Source organism: Arvicanthis niloticus, chromosome 22 (assembly GCF_011762505.2).
Source record: "Arvicanthis niloticus isolate mArvNil1 chromosome 22, mArvNil1.pat.X, whole genome shotgun sequence".
In the NCBI taxonomy this organism is placed as follows: domain Eukaryota; kingdom Metazoa; phylum Chordata; class Mammalia; order Rodentia; family Muridae; genus Arvicanthis; species Arvicanthis niloticus.
Window position 1 is genome coordinate 3,899,807 of NC_133429.1, and position 15,605 is coordinate 3,915,411.

Here is a 15,605-nt window from a genome sequence, read left to right on the forward strand (position 1 = left end):
CAGGGCTTTGATTTTGTTGTGGGATTGTTGAGATAATTTTTTGCTTTGGGCTGGCCTCAAACTAATGATCCTCCTGCCTCAGCTGCTCAACTACTGGGATAACAGGCATGCATGAACACATTCAGGCTTAGATTTAGTTTCAGACAAGGTGGACCCTCACCAAGCTGTGGTCTCACATGGACTAAGGTCTATGAAGCTCCCCTCTGATATTATCTGGTAAAATTCTGCTCGGGCGCTGGCCTGCACCTACCTTATCGAGGGTTACAAGGTTTCACCCTCACCACACAGAATTCCCTTTCTCCAGCCAGGAAGCTCCACTTTAAACCCAGTCTTGGGCCAGCAAGATGGCTCAAAAAAGGATGCTTGCTGCCAAGCCTGACAATCTGGGACCCTCATGGTTAAAGTGGACTCAGCATAGAGACATATGCCATTCAGTTCAGGACTTGGGAAGCAGAGGAAGGTGGGTCTCTGTGAGTTCAAGGACAGCCTGGCCTACACAGTGACTTCCAGAGAGTCTTACTGGGCCACAACAGCTGAAATGTCTTTTGTTTATTTGTTTGCTTAGTTTAGTTTTATTTATTTATGTGTGTGTGTGTGTCTGTGTGTGTCTGTGTGTGTCTGTGTGTGTCTGTGTGTGTGTGTGTGTCCTGAACACATGGGTATCCTCAGAGGCCAAAAGAGAGTGGTAGATCTCTGGGAGCTAGAGCTAGAGACAGTTGTGCACTGTCCCATACGGATGCTGGGAACCAAACTCAGTCCTCTAGAAAGCAGGAAGTACTCTTAGCCACTAAGCTATCTGTCTAGCCCTTATTTTATTTTATTTTATTTTATTTTATTTTATTTTATTTTATTTGAGACAAGGTCTCACTTTATAGTCCTAGCCATCCAAGAGCTCACCATGTAGAACAAACTGGCCTCGAACTCACAGAGTTGAGCTTACCTCTGCCTCACAAGTGCTGGGATTTCAGCCACGTGCCTCTATGCCCAGCATTTGCTTTTCAAGTAAATAAAAATTAACCCAGTTTCACCCCAGGCCTCAGCCTTCATAACCCATCCAAGCCATACCCACCGCCCACCTGCCATGCAGATGCAAGTGAACTGGCCAATTCGGTCAAGACACGTGGCCTGGTTGCGGCAGGGCCCGGACAGACACTCATTGACGTCAGTCTCACAGCGAGGTCCAGTATAGCCACGGCCGCACTGGCACAAGAATGAACCCTGTGTGTTCACACACCGACCCAAATGTTCACAGGGGTTGGCACCTGCAGAATGTTGGCGGGGCATGGGGAAGAAAAGACACAACCGGTGTGGGCATGGCCAACCATGGCCCCACCCCTCCCTGTTTTCAGGCTCCTTTCCAGAAGGTACTCTTCTCACCAATAGAGCACTCATCCACATCCTGGTCACAGGCCCCTCCAGTGAAGCCAGGTGGGCAGGTGCAGATGGCCCGACCACTCACAGGGTTTGTGTCACAGATAGCATCCTCATGGCAGGGGTTGCTGACACATGCATCATCCAGATGACACAAGAGGCCTAGGAAAGGTAAGCAGAAATGGAGAGCCAGTCCCCACAAAGTATCTCCTTGCTGTATTATTATTATTATTATTATTATTATTATTATTATTATTATTACTATTGCTGCTGCTGCTGCTGCTGCTGCTATGTGGGGAGTGTGTGCATGTCATAGTGCATGTGCAGAAGCCACAGGATAACGTGGTTGCTTCTCTCCTTCTACCAGTGGGTCCCAATGATAGAAGTAGGCTCGCCAGGCCTGCTCAGAGAGCACCTTAACACACTGGCCCATCCCTTGCTCCCTGTTTCTTGTTTATATTAACCAGCAGTGTATTTAGTATCTGCTTTTATTTTTTAAGCCATTTATTGGTAAAAAATGAAACATACAGAATGTTTCACATATGGAATATTGGTTCAGTAGTATTATCTGTTAATCTGTTTCTTCGATACCATTTGAAAATAACACAGAAACATTTTACAAGCAAGGCACGAGGGGCTGGAGAGCTAAGAACACTGGCTGCTCTTCCAGAGGACCTACATTTGATTCCCAGAACCTACATGGCGGCTCACAACCATCAGTAACTCCAGTCTCAGGAGATCTGATGAATATTTCTGGCCTCTGAGCATACCAGTCGTGCATGGAGCATGACATAATGCAGCAGACATAAATGCAGCCAACACACACACAGACACACACACACACAGGTTCTTTTTTAATATTTTAAAAGATGATAAATCAAGACTCTAGTCAGGCGTGGTAACACAATCCCTTAAACCCACCACTCAGAATACAGAAGCCCAAGGATCATCTCTTGTGAGTCTGAGGCTAGCCTGATGTACAAGGATCACCTCTGTGAGTCTGAGGCTAGCCTGATGTACAAGGATCATCTCTTGTGAGTCTGAGGCTAGCCTGAGGCACACATATTGACAGCATGTCTCAAACAACAACATTATCAAGGTGCGTGCCGCCTAGGCTGACAACCGAAGTCTGACCCTCCCACACCAAAACATTACGTGTAAGGAACAAACAGACCTTTGTGACTTCCCTAGCACCTGTCTTTTTCCCAGTTAGACCTCTCAATAGTTTCCCCACTCCAATGGCCTCTGTCTTGGACTATGTTGGCCTCCTCATAGGATAGAGGCTCTGCCTTCCTTCCAAACCCAGTATCCAGCATACCCCTCCTCCCTCCTCCCCTTCTTTCTCCTTTCTTCCCTCATCTTTCTTTTCTTCCTTAATGCTAAGGAGTAAACCCAGGGCCTGTGCGCACTAAGTACACACTCTACCAATAAGAAACAGCCGCACTCCCCAGTCTCTCTAATACTCAAACCAGAGTCTGTCTTTACCTTCATTCTGAAACCACTCCGTTGCCTACAAAGAAAATGGCCACTCACCTGTCTTCCCCATAGGGCAGGCACAGTAGAAAGAGGCCACACGGTCATGGCAGGTGGCCCCGTGGAAGCACACAGCCGTTGCACAGTCATCGATGTTCTGACTGCAGCTCTCACCCGTCCAGCCATTGACACACACACAGCTATGGCCACCCAGCAGGTTGAAGCAGGTGCCCCCGTTGTGGCAGGCATTGGGTTGCAGCTGACACTCATCCACATCTTCTGTACAGAACTGGCCTAGGGCACAAAGATGTGCTAGTCTAAGTCTCCCATGTGCCACCTGAGGTCAGCCACCCCAGCTCCCTGCAGCCCTGATGCCCACCTGTCCACTCAGGAGGGCACTGGCAGTTGTAAGTGTTGACACCATCAACACACGTTCCTCCATTGAGACACCGATGTCCAGGACAGTCATCCACATTGACTTCACAGTTCTGGCCCTCAAAGCCTAGAAGAGGAGGACAAAGTAACAGTGGTCACCAGCAGGCTGGCCTATGGTCCCCAGCTGCCTTCCCTGGGTACCACTTACTTACCAGGAAGGCAAGCACAGTCATATGTGACATCACTACTCTGCCTACAGGTGCCACCATTACGACATGGGGAAGGAGCACAGGGCACTATGGGGTTCTCACACAGCAGCCCTGTATAGCCAAGTGGACACTGGCAGTGAAAGGATCCAGGTGTATTGAGGCAGGTACCACCATGGTGGCAAATCACACCGGCCCGGCACTCGTCTATGTCATTTCGGCAGCTGCGACCCTGGTAGCCAGGTGGGCAGGAACAGGCAAAACGGCCATCCGACCCCACTGAGCAGGGGGCACCATGAGCACAGGGGCTGCTGAAGCAGGGGTCTGTCAGGGAGCAGTCTGGGCCTGGAAGAACCAGGAGAGGGTGAGCTTGGGACTGACCACATCCTTGCCTACCATGGGTTCCCATCCAGGCCCACCCCTTCACCTCGGAAGCCACGAAGACAACGACAGGAGAACTGGGCCCTGCCCGCCACCACTGAACTCTGGCAAACGCCTCGGCCAGCACAGGGGCCTGAATGACAAGGATCTTCCAGCTGGCACCGCTCACCCACCCAGCCTGGTAGGCACCTGTGGGAAGATGTGTGGTAGGGACAGTATAAGGATGGCAATGCCAGACAGACAACACAAGACACAGTCACCAGACAACTCACTTGCCAAACAAACGGTCAGACACATCCATTTATTCTTCCTTCCTTTCCTTTTTTTAGATAGGGTTTCACTGCATACCCCTGGCTAGCCTGGAACTCACAGTAATTTACCTGCCTCTGCCTCTTGCACTGGGTTTAGAGGTGAGTGCCACCACTCCCAGCCATCCCCATTTATTCTGACAACAAATATTATTGGCACCTGCTACATACTAAAACACAGCAACAAACAAAATAAAAGCCATTCTTACCCTTTTGGTCCTCATAGCCAGGTCGGGCAAAGAAAACATAGACAAGTAACAAATTAATACGAAAGATGCCAAAAACAGCTTGTATAAGCCACAAGGCTTGTAAAAAGATGCGGTACCCCCTGAAGAACATGCCCACGTCCCAGAAGCTGTGACTAGCACCTTATTTCTTTTTAAAAGAGATGGCCCAGGCAAGGAGGTTCACACAAACCTGGCACTCAGAGGAAAAAGCAGGAGGATGGGGAGTTCAAAGCCAGCCTTAGCCACATAGCAAGTTTGAGGCTAGCCTTGACTGCATGAGACGCTGTCTCTAAATCAATACATATATTTTAAACAAATAACAAGAGGACTTGGAATATAGCTCAGTGGTGTTGCACTTGCCTAAGATGCATAAAGCCCTGGGTTCAACCCCCAGCACTAGAAAAAGAAAGGGGAAAAAAAGAATTTTTGCCAATGTAATTGTGAAGAATATCGAGACAAGTTCACTTTGTATTACCAAAGCCATTTTTAAAAAAGATTTCTTTACTTGTATGTGGACAAGTGTTTTTCTCACATGTATGTATGTGCATGCTGGGTGTGCCTGGTGCCCATGGAGGTCTGAAGAGGACATTGACATTAAGGATGCTTGTGAGCTATCATGTAAGTTCCAGGAACCAAATCCAAGTCCTCTAAAAAGAACAGTACACGCTACTAACCGTGGAGCCATTTTTCAGCACCTATTTATTTAAGTATGTGTATACATGTGTGGTTGTGTGCACCTGAGCACAGTGTCCTCAGAGGCCAGAACCCCTGGAGCTGGAGTTACAGGTGAGTAACCACATAAGAGCTGGGTATCAAACTGTGTTCAAAACCGTGCCACTAGTCCCAATACAGTATCTTTAGAAGAGAAAAGCCAGGGATATGGCACAGTGGTAATTCTTGTATGGTGTGTGCAGGGTCCTGGGTTCTATTCCCAGGACACAGGAGAGAGACAGATAGAAACTAAAGAGAGAAGAAAGGTCATGTGCAGAGAGTACGGGGAGGTAGCCATTAGCCTGAGCCAACCAGAAACTGGAAGAGACATTAGAAAGTCTTCTCCCCCGGACGGTCGGTAGAGAAAGCCAGTACTGGCAACGCCTTGATTTCAGACTTCCGGCCTCCAAGATTTTCCAGAGTACATATCTGTTGTTTTAAGACACCCTGTCTGTGGTAATCTGGTACAGCAACCGCAGGAAACTCACAAGCAGCCGGAGGGCCACAGAATGAGTGAGTGTTATATTTTCGCACTAAAGAAGGTATTAAAAAAAAAAGGGGGGGGGGGGTGAGCCAAAGGGTGACGTGGGAAAGGGCATTCCAGGTATTGGGAACAACAAACGAAAAGCCTCAGACTCCAGGAGGCAGACACACCCAGAAAGAGCCAGAAACCACACAGACAACACATACAACTGGGCATACTGGCCTGGCAAACACAGACACCAAGCCACAGCCTCCTACGCGAATATGGGAAACTCTCACTCACAAATCATAAACTCCTTTCTCCCATGAGCGTGCAACCCTCCTCCCATGGATCGGGTGGGGCTTGGCATGGGCACCTCCGCCCTCATGCAGGAGGGAGGGTCTGTGGCCCTTTCCCCAAACCCAAGGTAGTCCAGAATGTTAGAAAACAAAAACTGAAAGACTTAAGTTTGTAACCTTTCCACGGACAAAGGTGAGGAGAACTAAGGAAGGGGACTAGACAAGTCAAAAGATCCTGGGTCTGCATGGACACAACTTACTTCACCTCTAACTCAACACCCTACCCTTCCGGCTCCCAGCGAGGATCCCCTAGCTCAGTCTAGTCTCAAACGCCAAGGGCAGAACTCAAAGCAGGTGACTCAGTTTTTAGAGTCACCTACAATACCTCCCCACACCCCCCGAATTCCGTTCCCAGATAAACACGTGGAGGCTCAGTCCTGGAGGGGTGTGGGTGGCGTTCGAAGCTGGGAGGTGACGCTCTCAGCCCCCCTACCCAAAGACCTGCAAGGCGCCGACGACAACGCGCCAGGAGGGGGCGCTGCGTGCAGGGCGCTGGGGACCCTGGTATCACCGCCAAGCTGGGCGCGGCACCCTCCCTGCGCCGCGGGCGGGTTCCCACGCTCTGCACCCCGCGCCCCAGCCGACCGGTCGGGCCGGTTCCAGCCCCCGCCCCGCGGCTTTTGCTTTAGGGGAGACGTAGCGGGGCGGGGAGGGGGAGAGCAGCTTCCAAGGAGAGAACGGATCCGCATGACAGACAAGGACCAAGCAACGGAGAACCCCGAAGCCTTCTCCCAGGAGGAAGACTGCGGGGGGCGGGGGGGGAGAGGGTCACTCCTAAGAGGACAGGAGGATTTGAGAAACTGAAGGAGTGGATTGGGATGAGAGGGACATAAGCTGAGGTCCCCCAAAAGATCTACTCTGGAGGCTGAGCGAGCTCCACTCCGCCGGATCCGGGATCCCGGAAGCCGCGAGAGCCGGTGATTCACCTGTCGAGGGGCGGGGCAGCCTCCGGCTTATTCACCTGTCGGCAGCCGTCCAGGCGTGTAGTTCCATTGCGCAGGCGCCCCGCCCCGCGGCTCAGCCTCCCTTCCAAGCCACTGCTTCCAAGCAAGGACACACTCTGCCCTCCCAGCACAACCGTCGTAACCCCTCAGCCTCAGGATGCCCCTCGGCTAGTAACCCCCAAATGAAACTAAATGGGATTACAGCCATTGTCATTTCAAAGGGGGCTTTTCCATATCGGAAGTCATCCTGGCCCCGCCTAGCTTGAGGCTGATCCACTGGCTAGCCTACCAGGTATTGAGTAAATGAACACATTGATGAAAGAACTAATTAATAGCTGCTGGATAGACTGCTGTTAGTATTAAAAAGAAAGCAAGACCAATAAGCCCACAAACCTTGAGATCTGTCCCTTCCAACCCAGGTTGTATGTACTGGCAAACACCACTGAACCTCTCCAGCCCTCAAAAAGTTTCAAAAGTTTCTTATTTTTAATATAGTTTTAATTTTTATTACTGTGTGTGTGTGTGTGTGTGTGTGTGTGTGTGTGTGTGTTCATGTAGAGGTCAGAGAACAACTTGTCGAGATTGGTTCTTTCTTTCCATCTTTTGGGTCCCCAGCATTTAACTCAGGTCGCCAAGTTTGGCAACAAGTGCCTTTACTACTAAGCTCTCTAGCTGACTCCCCCCCCCCCCTTTAGAAAACAAAACACTGAGACAACCTCACTCTGATAGCAGGCTGCCCTGGAACTCGGTGTAATGCAAATCGGCCTCCAACTAAAGGCAATCCTCCTGCTTCTGCTGAGAAATACAAGTGTAAACCACCCAGTTAAAGGTTCTTTTCAAATCCTCACGGTCAACCTCATGAAAGAAAACCCATTGTAGACATAAGTGTCTGGGAAGATCCCCGGCACTTGCTCCAGATGTCACAGAACTTAGAGCTGTTTCCCAAACACCCCCTCTTCTTCCCTAACCTTCTGCATTTCCCAAATAACTCTTGGGTTTCTTCCTGCACAGTCACACGCCAGGGAAAGCATTCCTGTTTCACAGATGCAGTGAGATTCAGAAAAGAGAAGTGACTAACCAAAGGTCACACAAACCAGAACACAGTAAAACAGGGCTCTAAAATAGGTCTCCTGTGTGCCTCCTGTATTCTGAGCTACAGGAGGGTATGGACGGCCTCATCACTGTCAAGCCACTGTCATTGGCCTTGGAAATCAATTTTTCATTCCAGAATACTGTGACTTAACTAACTGGTTTAAGGCTCAGACACTTAGCAAAATGATGTGGTATTTGAACCCAGGCCAGAGAGACCCCAGAGCCTCCACTCCTAAAGCTGTCTGATTCCCATAGGAAAACACAGGAGGCTACCCAAGCCACACACGTGGAGACTCAGAGGCAGAGGAAGAGGACAGATTCCCTCCCCCATGCAGGGCCCACTGATGGCGCTGGGCCAGACACTCACAGGCAAGCAGCCTCCCGGGAGGGCTGCTGGTGGGTGCACCGACCTCCATTTGCACATGGGCTTCCATCCAGACAAGGGGGTGCTGTGTGAGGGCAAAAAAGGTGGGGAGGTCAGACAGGCACCCAGAATCCCAAACCGTAAGGACAGACCCTCCTCTCCTGTCTGCCAGGCAACAGCTGCACGGGGCTAGGAGGGTATCTGTGTGGGTACTGAGAGGCCCCTATCTACAGTTCCCACGCCCCCACCCCACCCCAGTCCCAGCTGTTGGGGCTGCAGCTGTCCCTGCCAGCTCAAGCCCTGGGAACCACAAGGCAGGGGTGGGAAGGAGGAGGAGTTGACTTGTGCCAGATGTGGAGGCTCAGAAAGTTGCCCTGACTAGGATGTGCATAACAGAGAAAGGGTACAGAGTAGGAAGTGAAGGTGCTGAGTGTTAAAAGGGGTCTGCAGCTTCAAGGCCATGTCTTGGAAAGATGGAAGAGGCAGGCAACGTTGGGCCTGTGTCTACAGTCCCTGCTAGCTCTGAAAGAGTAGGCAAAGCATGCACCTAGGAGGAACTGACAGCAGCAATAGAGATGGCTTTGGGTACTAGATGGATAGGCTATGTAGTGTAGAGAAGAAAGAGCTGGTGCAAGACCTGTGCCACCCTCCAGTGTCCCCATCCCTCAGGGCTGTATCCCGCTTTGGGTGCGTCAGGCTTGCCAGATGGGTGAGAGGTGTGGCCAGGTCTGAGCTAGTGGAGAATTATATGCTCAGACAGGTGTGGGCCCCCTAGAAATTTTGTTCCTCAGAGACAGAAGGAAAGGGGAGTGGGGGAGAACTGGGAAACAGGAGCAGACAGAAACTGAAAGGAGGAAAGAAAAAAAAAAACCAAAAACAAAAACAAAAAACCCAGACAGACAGTAAGAGGCTGAATTAAGAGTGAAGGACCTATTCATTTTTGTGACGTGACAAAATATGTGAGGGGAGACACAACCATGTGAGCTGTGTGTGTGTGTGTGTGTACATATGCCTGTGAGTTTGTGTGACAGTCTGTATGGAGACTTGAGCGTATTAGACCACTAAGTAACTAATAGTGAAAGTCCATGTGCATGTTACCAGGCTGGTGTCTTCAAACAGCATAGCCATGTACTTCGTGTGTGCCAGTTGCATGCACTGTGCATCCACCTATATGAACAGCATTATTCAAGCATACAGCTGTGTGGCCGCTGGTGTGTCTGTATGGGTCATGTATTGGCAGCTATAAATGTGACCTTGAACATGGAAAGCCTACCATGCCTGTGTGATCATATTTGACTCTGTATGAATGCACATCAGCATATGAGCAGCAAACACATAGGTATGTCTTGTGTGTGCCAAGTGTGCATCTATGGGTGTGCTAAACCTGTGCACATGCATTTTTTTTTCCTTTCTATGTGTGACAGGCCATGAGTCTGCGCTGGCCCCGCGGGGGCGGTGGCTCCTGCCCAGTCCTGCCTAGTTGAGCCTAGAGGCTAAGCTAGGGACGCTACTCTATGCAAGTCTCACCCGGCCCAACACCGAGTCCCACCATGGGCGCCCTAGAACCCCTGGCCACAGCCAACGGCCTATGCCCCTCCCCCGCTGATCAAGCCTCCCGGGGCAGGGGTGGGGGCGCCCCCTCAGTCCCCGCTCAGGCCCTCCGTGGGTCCTGCTTTGTCTGGCAAAGAAAGCGCGAGGCCGGCAGGGGGGAGGGGGTGTCTAGACGGCGAAGCCATTGTCCCGAGCGGGGGAGGGGAGCTCAGAGTGGAGGAGGAGGGGCGGGGGCCCCAGGCCGGCTGGGGAGGGGCTCCGGCCACAGGGAGGGGGCCCAGAAGCCGGAGATGAGCACGTGGACCTCGCCCCTTCTCTCGGCACAGAGGCGGGGTCCCGAGACTGCGGGATCCCGCGGCCTGAAGAAGGATCGGGCAGCACGCGGGGGAGGGGGCGCGGGCTCCGCAAGGGCTCCGGCTCCTGCTTCTCGCGCTCCAGCGCCGGGTCTTGCAGCTCTCCAGCCTGAGAAGTTTTCTCCGAGTTCAGAGCTCCGAGAACTTCGCGCCCCCTCCTTGCACCCCCCCCCACCTTCACGGCCCGCCCGGGATAGGGGAGGCGCTTTTGTGCAAGGGGTCCTAGGCCTTGGGGGTCCTTGAGCCCCCTTCCTAACCTTCCCAGGACTCCAGGCAGAAGTAGGATGGGGGAGCCTGGAACTTTTGGTATACCTCGTTTCCGAATTTCAGCCCCAGATTCCCACAACTCCAACTCCTAGTCTTGGACTCCTAATTCATTCAAGGGTCTCGATTCCTCCGGCCTCTAGGACCCTACATTCCCATCACGAATCTGTGCGCGCCCCATAACTGGTACACAACCCCCGGCTGCTGCACCTCTGCCCCAGCTTTAGTCCTAGGGTGGCAGATCCTCTAAGTTCCAAACTTAGGATATTTTTTTTCTTCCCCGCCCCTGCAGCCCCAGTCCCACCCTCCGAGTCCCTGATCCCTCACCTGCAGCCCCCAGCCCCGCTAGCAGCAGCAGCAGGGGCAGCGCCCGCATGGGCGGTGGTGGCGGTGGCAGGGTCATCAGGCGACGACGGCGGCGGCGGCCCCGGGCCCCCAGCCCCATGGCGGCCGGCCGCGACCCTCCCTCCTCCCTCCTCCCTCTTTCCCAGGGCTCCGGGCACGTCCCGGGCCGGCCTCCGCGCCGCCAACTTCGCTGAAGTGAGGCTGTCGGGCCGCCCCGCCCCCAGGCCTGGGCGGCTCGCCCCGCCCCGGGGCCGGCTCTGAGCGCCCCCGCCCCCTGCCCGGCCTCCGGGGGTCCGACCCCTCTACCAGCCAAGCAGGGGACTAGCATACCTTGGTACACTCACGTCCGCCACAAGAGATGCGATCTTAACCTGCGTGACATGACAAGTATCCAGCTCATGAACACATCCATCCTCATCCTCCAGCACACAACCAAAGCCAGGGCTCACATACACAGCTATGACACAAACGCAAACACCCGGACTCCAAACCCTCTAAACCTAGGTGGAGAGAGGCTACAAGTAGCCGCCGCTGCACCCGTGCAAACCATGTAGAAGTTCCATGGAGACACTAAACATCAATCACCTGAAAACTCAGGCCCAACCGGGCCACAAACGCGGGGCAGCATTTACAATCTGGCCAGGAGTCTCCTCGTGCGTGTGAGTCTCATGTGCCTGTGTGCAGCTCTCTCAAGAAGCAGCCTCCTTTCTCCTACAGTGTGGTGATCACAAAGGTCTACCGAACAGGGAAAGGTGCTTGCTGCCAATCGCGGACACGAGTTCAATTCCGGGGACTCCCACGGTAAAATGAAAGAACATTTTACCATACATAGTCTTCTGACAGCCACATGCACCCTGTGATACATGCACTCCTAATCACACTGGCTCGAATGCTTGCTAACATGCGTGTGCGCACACACACACAAACACACACACACACAAGAAATAAGATAAAATACTTTAAATAAGCTCCTATCACACCCCACACTCTACGGCTTTACCACGAGGCCTATCGTTCCACTGCCATTAACTAATTGAGTTTTACTACCAGGAAACCTGCAAAGGCTTTAGAAGCCCTCTCTGTCTGGAGTGAGAATGGAAACTCTAGAGGTCCACTCAGTGGAAATCTCAAGAGTGGGGTGGAGGGTACTGGTCTTGGACATCCCCGTCACTAGGACACCACAGGGCTGGTACAGAGGACCCACAGAATCCTGGAAGGGCATAAAGAGACACTCCTGTGGTGGAAGGAGAGAACCAACTTCCACAAGTTACCTCTACATTGTAGAGGTCACATTGCTCGCCCCTGAACTGGATACATAATAAATAAGTGTATTTTTTTTTCCATTGGGGAAGGTGTCATGGTGCACACCTTCTCCAGAGGCAGAAACAGATAGATATGTGAATTCAAGGCCAGCCTGGTTTACATAGCAAATTCCAGGACAGCCGGGGATACATGTTTTAAAGATTTATTTGTGTGTGTGTTTGTGTGTGTGTGTGTGTGTGTGTGTGTGTGTGTGTGTGTGTATGTGTACGTGCACTAGTGTGAGTACATGCACATGCAGAGGCGGGGGAAGGCACTGCATCCTCAAAGCTGGAGTTATGGTCATTTGTTACATGAACTTGTTACATGAGGTAACTGGAATCTGAGCTCTGACCCTCACGAGGATGTAGCTCTCTGAACAACTGAACGGTCCTTCATGCCCACTTTGCTGTTTTCCTGCTTTAGGGGCTTCTCCTTCGCAGGCAGAGTCTCATGCAGCCCAGACCAGCCTTGAACTTACTGAAACCAAAATGACCTAGAAGTCCCAACCTTCCTGGCTTTGCCTCCCCAGTGCTAGGATTACGAGTGTGTGTTTCCATGCCTGATTTTCGTGATGCTGGGGCTGGAACCTGAGGCTTCCAGTATGCTAGGCATCCTGCCATGTAACCACATCTCCAGCCCTCACCCAAGTTTATATTCAAAGTTTTCTGGTTATTCCCAATAACATCCTTATAGCTTCTTTGCCAGAACTGAATCCCAGATCTTCCCCTAAAGTTGTTCCTCTGCCTTATTTGAGGTCAGTCGTTTAAAAAGATACCTCTCAGACGAATGACCTGCAAGTTCTGCAAAATTAACTTTATGCATCTTTGGCAGGATCTCCGCATCCTTCCCAGGGCATATTATCAGGGTACCTGCCTTCTTTTCCCCAGTATTGGTGCTATTAAGCTTTGACAGCTTGGGCTGAGTTGAAGTTTTCTTCCTCTTATGTCAATATTCTGTTTCTTTACTTGCAGTGCTAAAATGATGCCTAGGGCCTTAAGCAGGATGACCAACTGCTCTACCAAATGAGAAAAACCACTCTTCTTGGTGTTTTGACACAGGGTCTTTGCATGTAGCTCAGACTTCCCTTGAACTCACAGTGTAGTCTGGGATGACCTTGAGCTCTTGACGATACCTCCAGCTTTCTAGCAATGAGATTGTAGGCATGTGCTGCCACGCATGCTGTGGTGGTTTGAATAGGAATAACCTCCCATTCATGTATTTGAATGCTTGGTCCATAAGGAATGGCACCATTAGGAGATGTGGCCTTGTTGGGGTAGGTGTGGCCTTGTTTGAGGAAGTGTGTCACTGTGGAGGCTTGCTTTGAGGTCTCCTGTGCTCACGCTTTGCCCAGGGTAGTATGTAGTCTTCTTCTGCCTTCAGATAAATTGTAGAACTCTCAGCTCCTCCAGCACCATGTCTGCCTGCACACTGCCATGCTTCCTGCCATGACGATAATGGACTAAACCTCTGAACCTGTGAGACAACCCCAGTTAAATGTACTTTATAAGAGTTACTGTGGTCATGATGTCTCTTCAAAGCAACAAAACCTTAACTAAGGGCTGGAGAGATGGCTCGGCGGTTAAGAGCACTGACTGCTCTTCCAGAGGTCCTGAGTTCAATTCCCAGCAATCACATGGTGGCTCACAACCATCTGAAATAGGATGCCCTCTTCTGGTGTGTCTGAAGACAACTACAGTGTACTCACATATAAATAAAATAAATAAATCTTTAAAAAACAAACAAACAAAAAACTTAGCTAAGACAAATGGTATCCTCCATAATAACAAATAATTATTTTATAAAGGAATATTCTGAGACTATAAATGTCCTAATGTCCATTAAGCTTTTGCCCACTGGATTTTTGCATTTGTTGGCAATTTCTTGATTGGTTGTTGTTTTGTCTTTCAGTTATATTGATGTTTTGGGTAGTTTTGCTTTGTTTTTGAGATAGATAGACAGATAGATAGCAAGAGAGAGAGAGAGAGAGAGAGAGAGAGAGAGAGAGAGAGAGAGAGAGAGAGACTGACTCCCTACACAGCCCTGGCTGCTGAGGACTGGTTATGTAGATCAGACTGGCCTCAAACTCACAGAGATCCAGCTGCTTTGGCCTCCTGAGTGCTAGGTTTAATACTGTGTACCACCACACCTGAGTCTTGATTTTTTTTTTTAAGTTGAGCCATCATTTACATTATATAAATTTACCTATTTGAGATTTCTGATGTTTACAACTCAGTGCCACTTCATATGTATATGTAATTTTATTTGTTCCTGGGCTTGGGGGTGGGCATGCACAGCATCTGTGTGGAAGTCAGAGGGCCACTTGTAGGAATCAATTCTTCTTTCTACCATTGTGGGTTTGGAATCAAACTCAAGTCATCAGGGTTGGCTCTGAGCCATCTCTCTCGGCCCTCAGAATAGTATTCCATATAAATAGAATCCTGAACTTTGTGGCCACCTTCTCTTTTTATGAGAGTGCACAATGAGACAAGGTCTCAGTATGTACCCTGAGTGTCTTGGAACTCACTGTGTAGGCCAGGCTGACCTGGAGCTCAAAGAGCACTTCTGCTGGAATTAAAGGCATGTGCCACCACATTGCACCATGACTTTTCCTTTTTACTTAAAATTTGGAAGTTCTGAGGATCTATCAAAAGACCTGCGTTTGCCAGGCAAGTGTCTTTCCACAGAGCTACATCCTCAACTGTAATTTTTTATTTTATTTGTTTATTTGTTTTGAGATGGGAGAAGGAAGTCACTACATTGCTGGGACTAGTCTTCAATTGCTGTGCTTAAATGATCTTCCAAGGCCAGGGATATACGTAGCTTAGTTGGTGCAGTGGTTGCTGATGGTGCACTAAGTCCTGACTTGGATCTCAGCACCACAGTTTAAGAACAAAAAGCAATCACAGTGCCACACGCCTATAATCACAGCACAGAGGACACAGGGAAGGACTAGACCCACAAGGTCATCTGCACCTATGTTGGTGACTCCAGGTCAGCTTAGGCTACCTGAGATGCTATCTCAGAAACAAAAAAGTGGGCTAATAAGATAGCTCAACAAATGTTAATTTGTTTACTCTGTGTGTGTGTGTGTGTGTGTGTGTGTGTGTGTGTGTGTGTGTATTCATATATTCCATGGCTCCAATGTGGAGTGGAGTCAGAGGATAGTTTAGTGACATAGGTTGTCTCTTTCCTTTGTGTGGGTTCTGTGGATTGAAATCAGGTCACCTGGTTTGCCTGGCAAGTACCTTTACCCACTGAGCCGTCTCACTGGCCCTGCTGCTGTCCTTAGTTGTTTGGTTTTGGTTTTTTGAGACAGGGACTCTCTATATAGCCCTGGCTGTCCTGGAACTCAATCTGTATACCAGGCAGGCCTGAACTCACAGAAATCTGCTTCCTGGGTGCTGAGATTAAAGGTGAGTCCCACTTGGGGCTGGAGAGATGGCTGAGCAGTTAAGAGCATTGACTGCTCTTCTAGAGGATCCAGATTCAATTCTCAGCATCCACATAGCAACTCAC

At 50.4% G+C, this 15,605-nt stretch overlaps 1 protein-coding gene across 1 annotated transcript in view; it reads right to left on the reverse strand.

Moving 5' to 3' along the window:
* The window catches only part of Notch3 (notch receptor 3), a 41,356-nt gene extending 30,405 nt beyond the window's left edge, over window positions 1–10,951 (reverse strand). Inside the window, exons 1-8 of the mRNA XM_076919637.1 lie at window positions 10,770–10,951; window positions 8,278–8,359; window positions 3,853–3,995; window positions 3,432–3,770; window positions 3,224–3,346; window positions 2,905–3,138; window positions 1,378–1,533; window positions 1,077–1,262 (exon numbers count right to left, since the gene is read on the reverse strand). Coding sequence (XP_076775752.1) covers window positions 1,077–1,262; window positions 1,378–1,533; window positions 2,905–3,138; window positions 3,224–3,346; window positions 3,432–3,770; window positions 3,853–3,995; window positions 8,278–8,359; window positions 10,770–10,887 — 1,381 coding nt within the window. The 5' untranslated portion in view covers window positions 10,888–10,951. The remainder of the gene's footprint in view (window positions 1–1,076; window positions 1,263–1,377; window positions 1,534–2,904; window positions 3,139–3,223; window positions 3,347–3,431; window positions 3,771–3,852; window positions 3,996–8,277; window positions 8,360–10,769) is intronic.
* Between the last annotated feature and the right edge of the window lie 4,654 nt (window positions 10,952–15,605).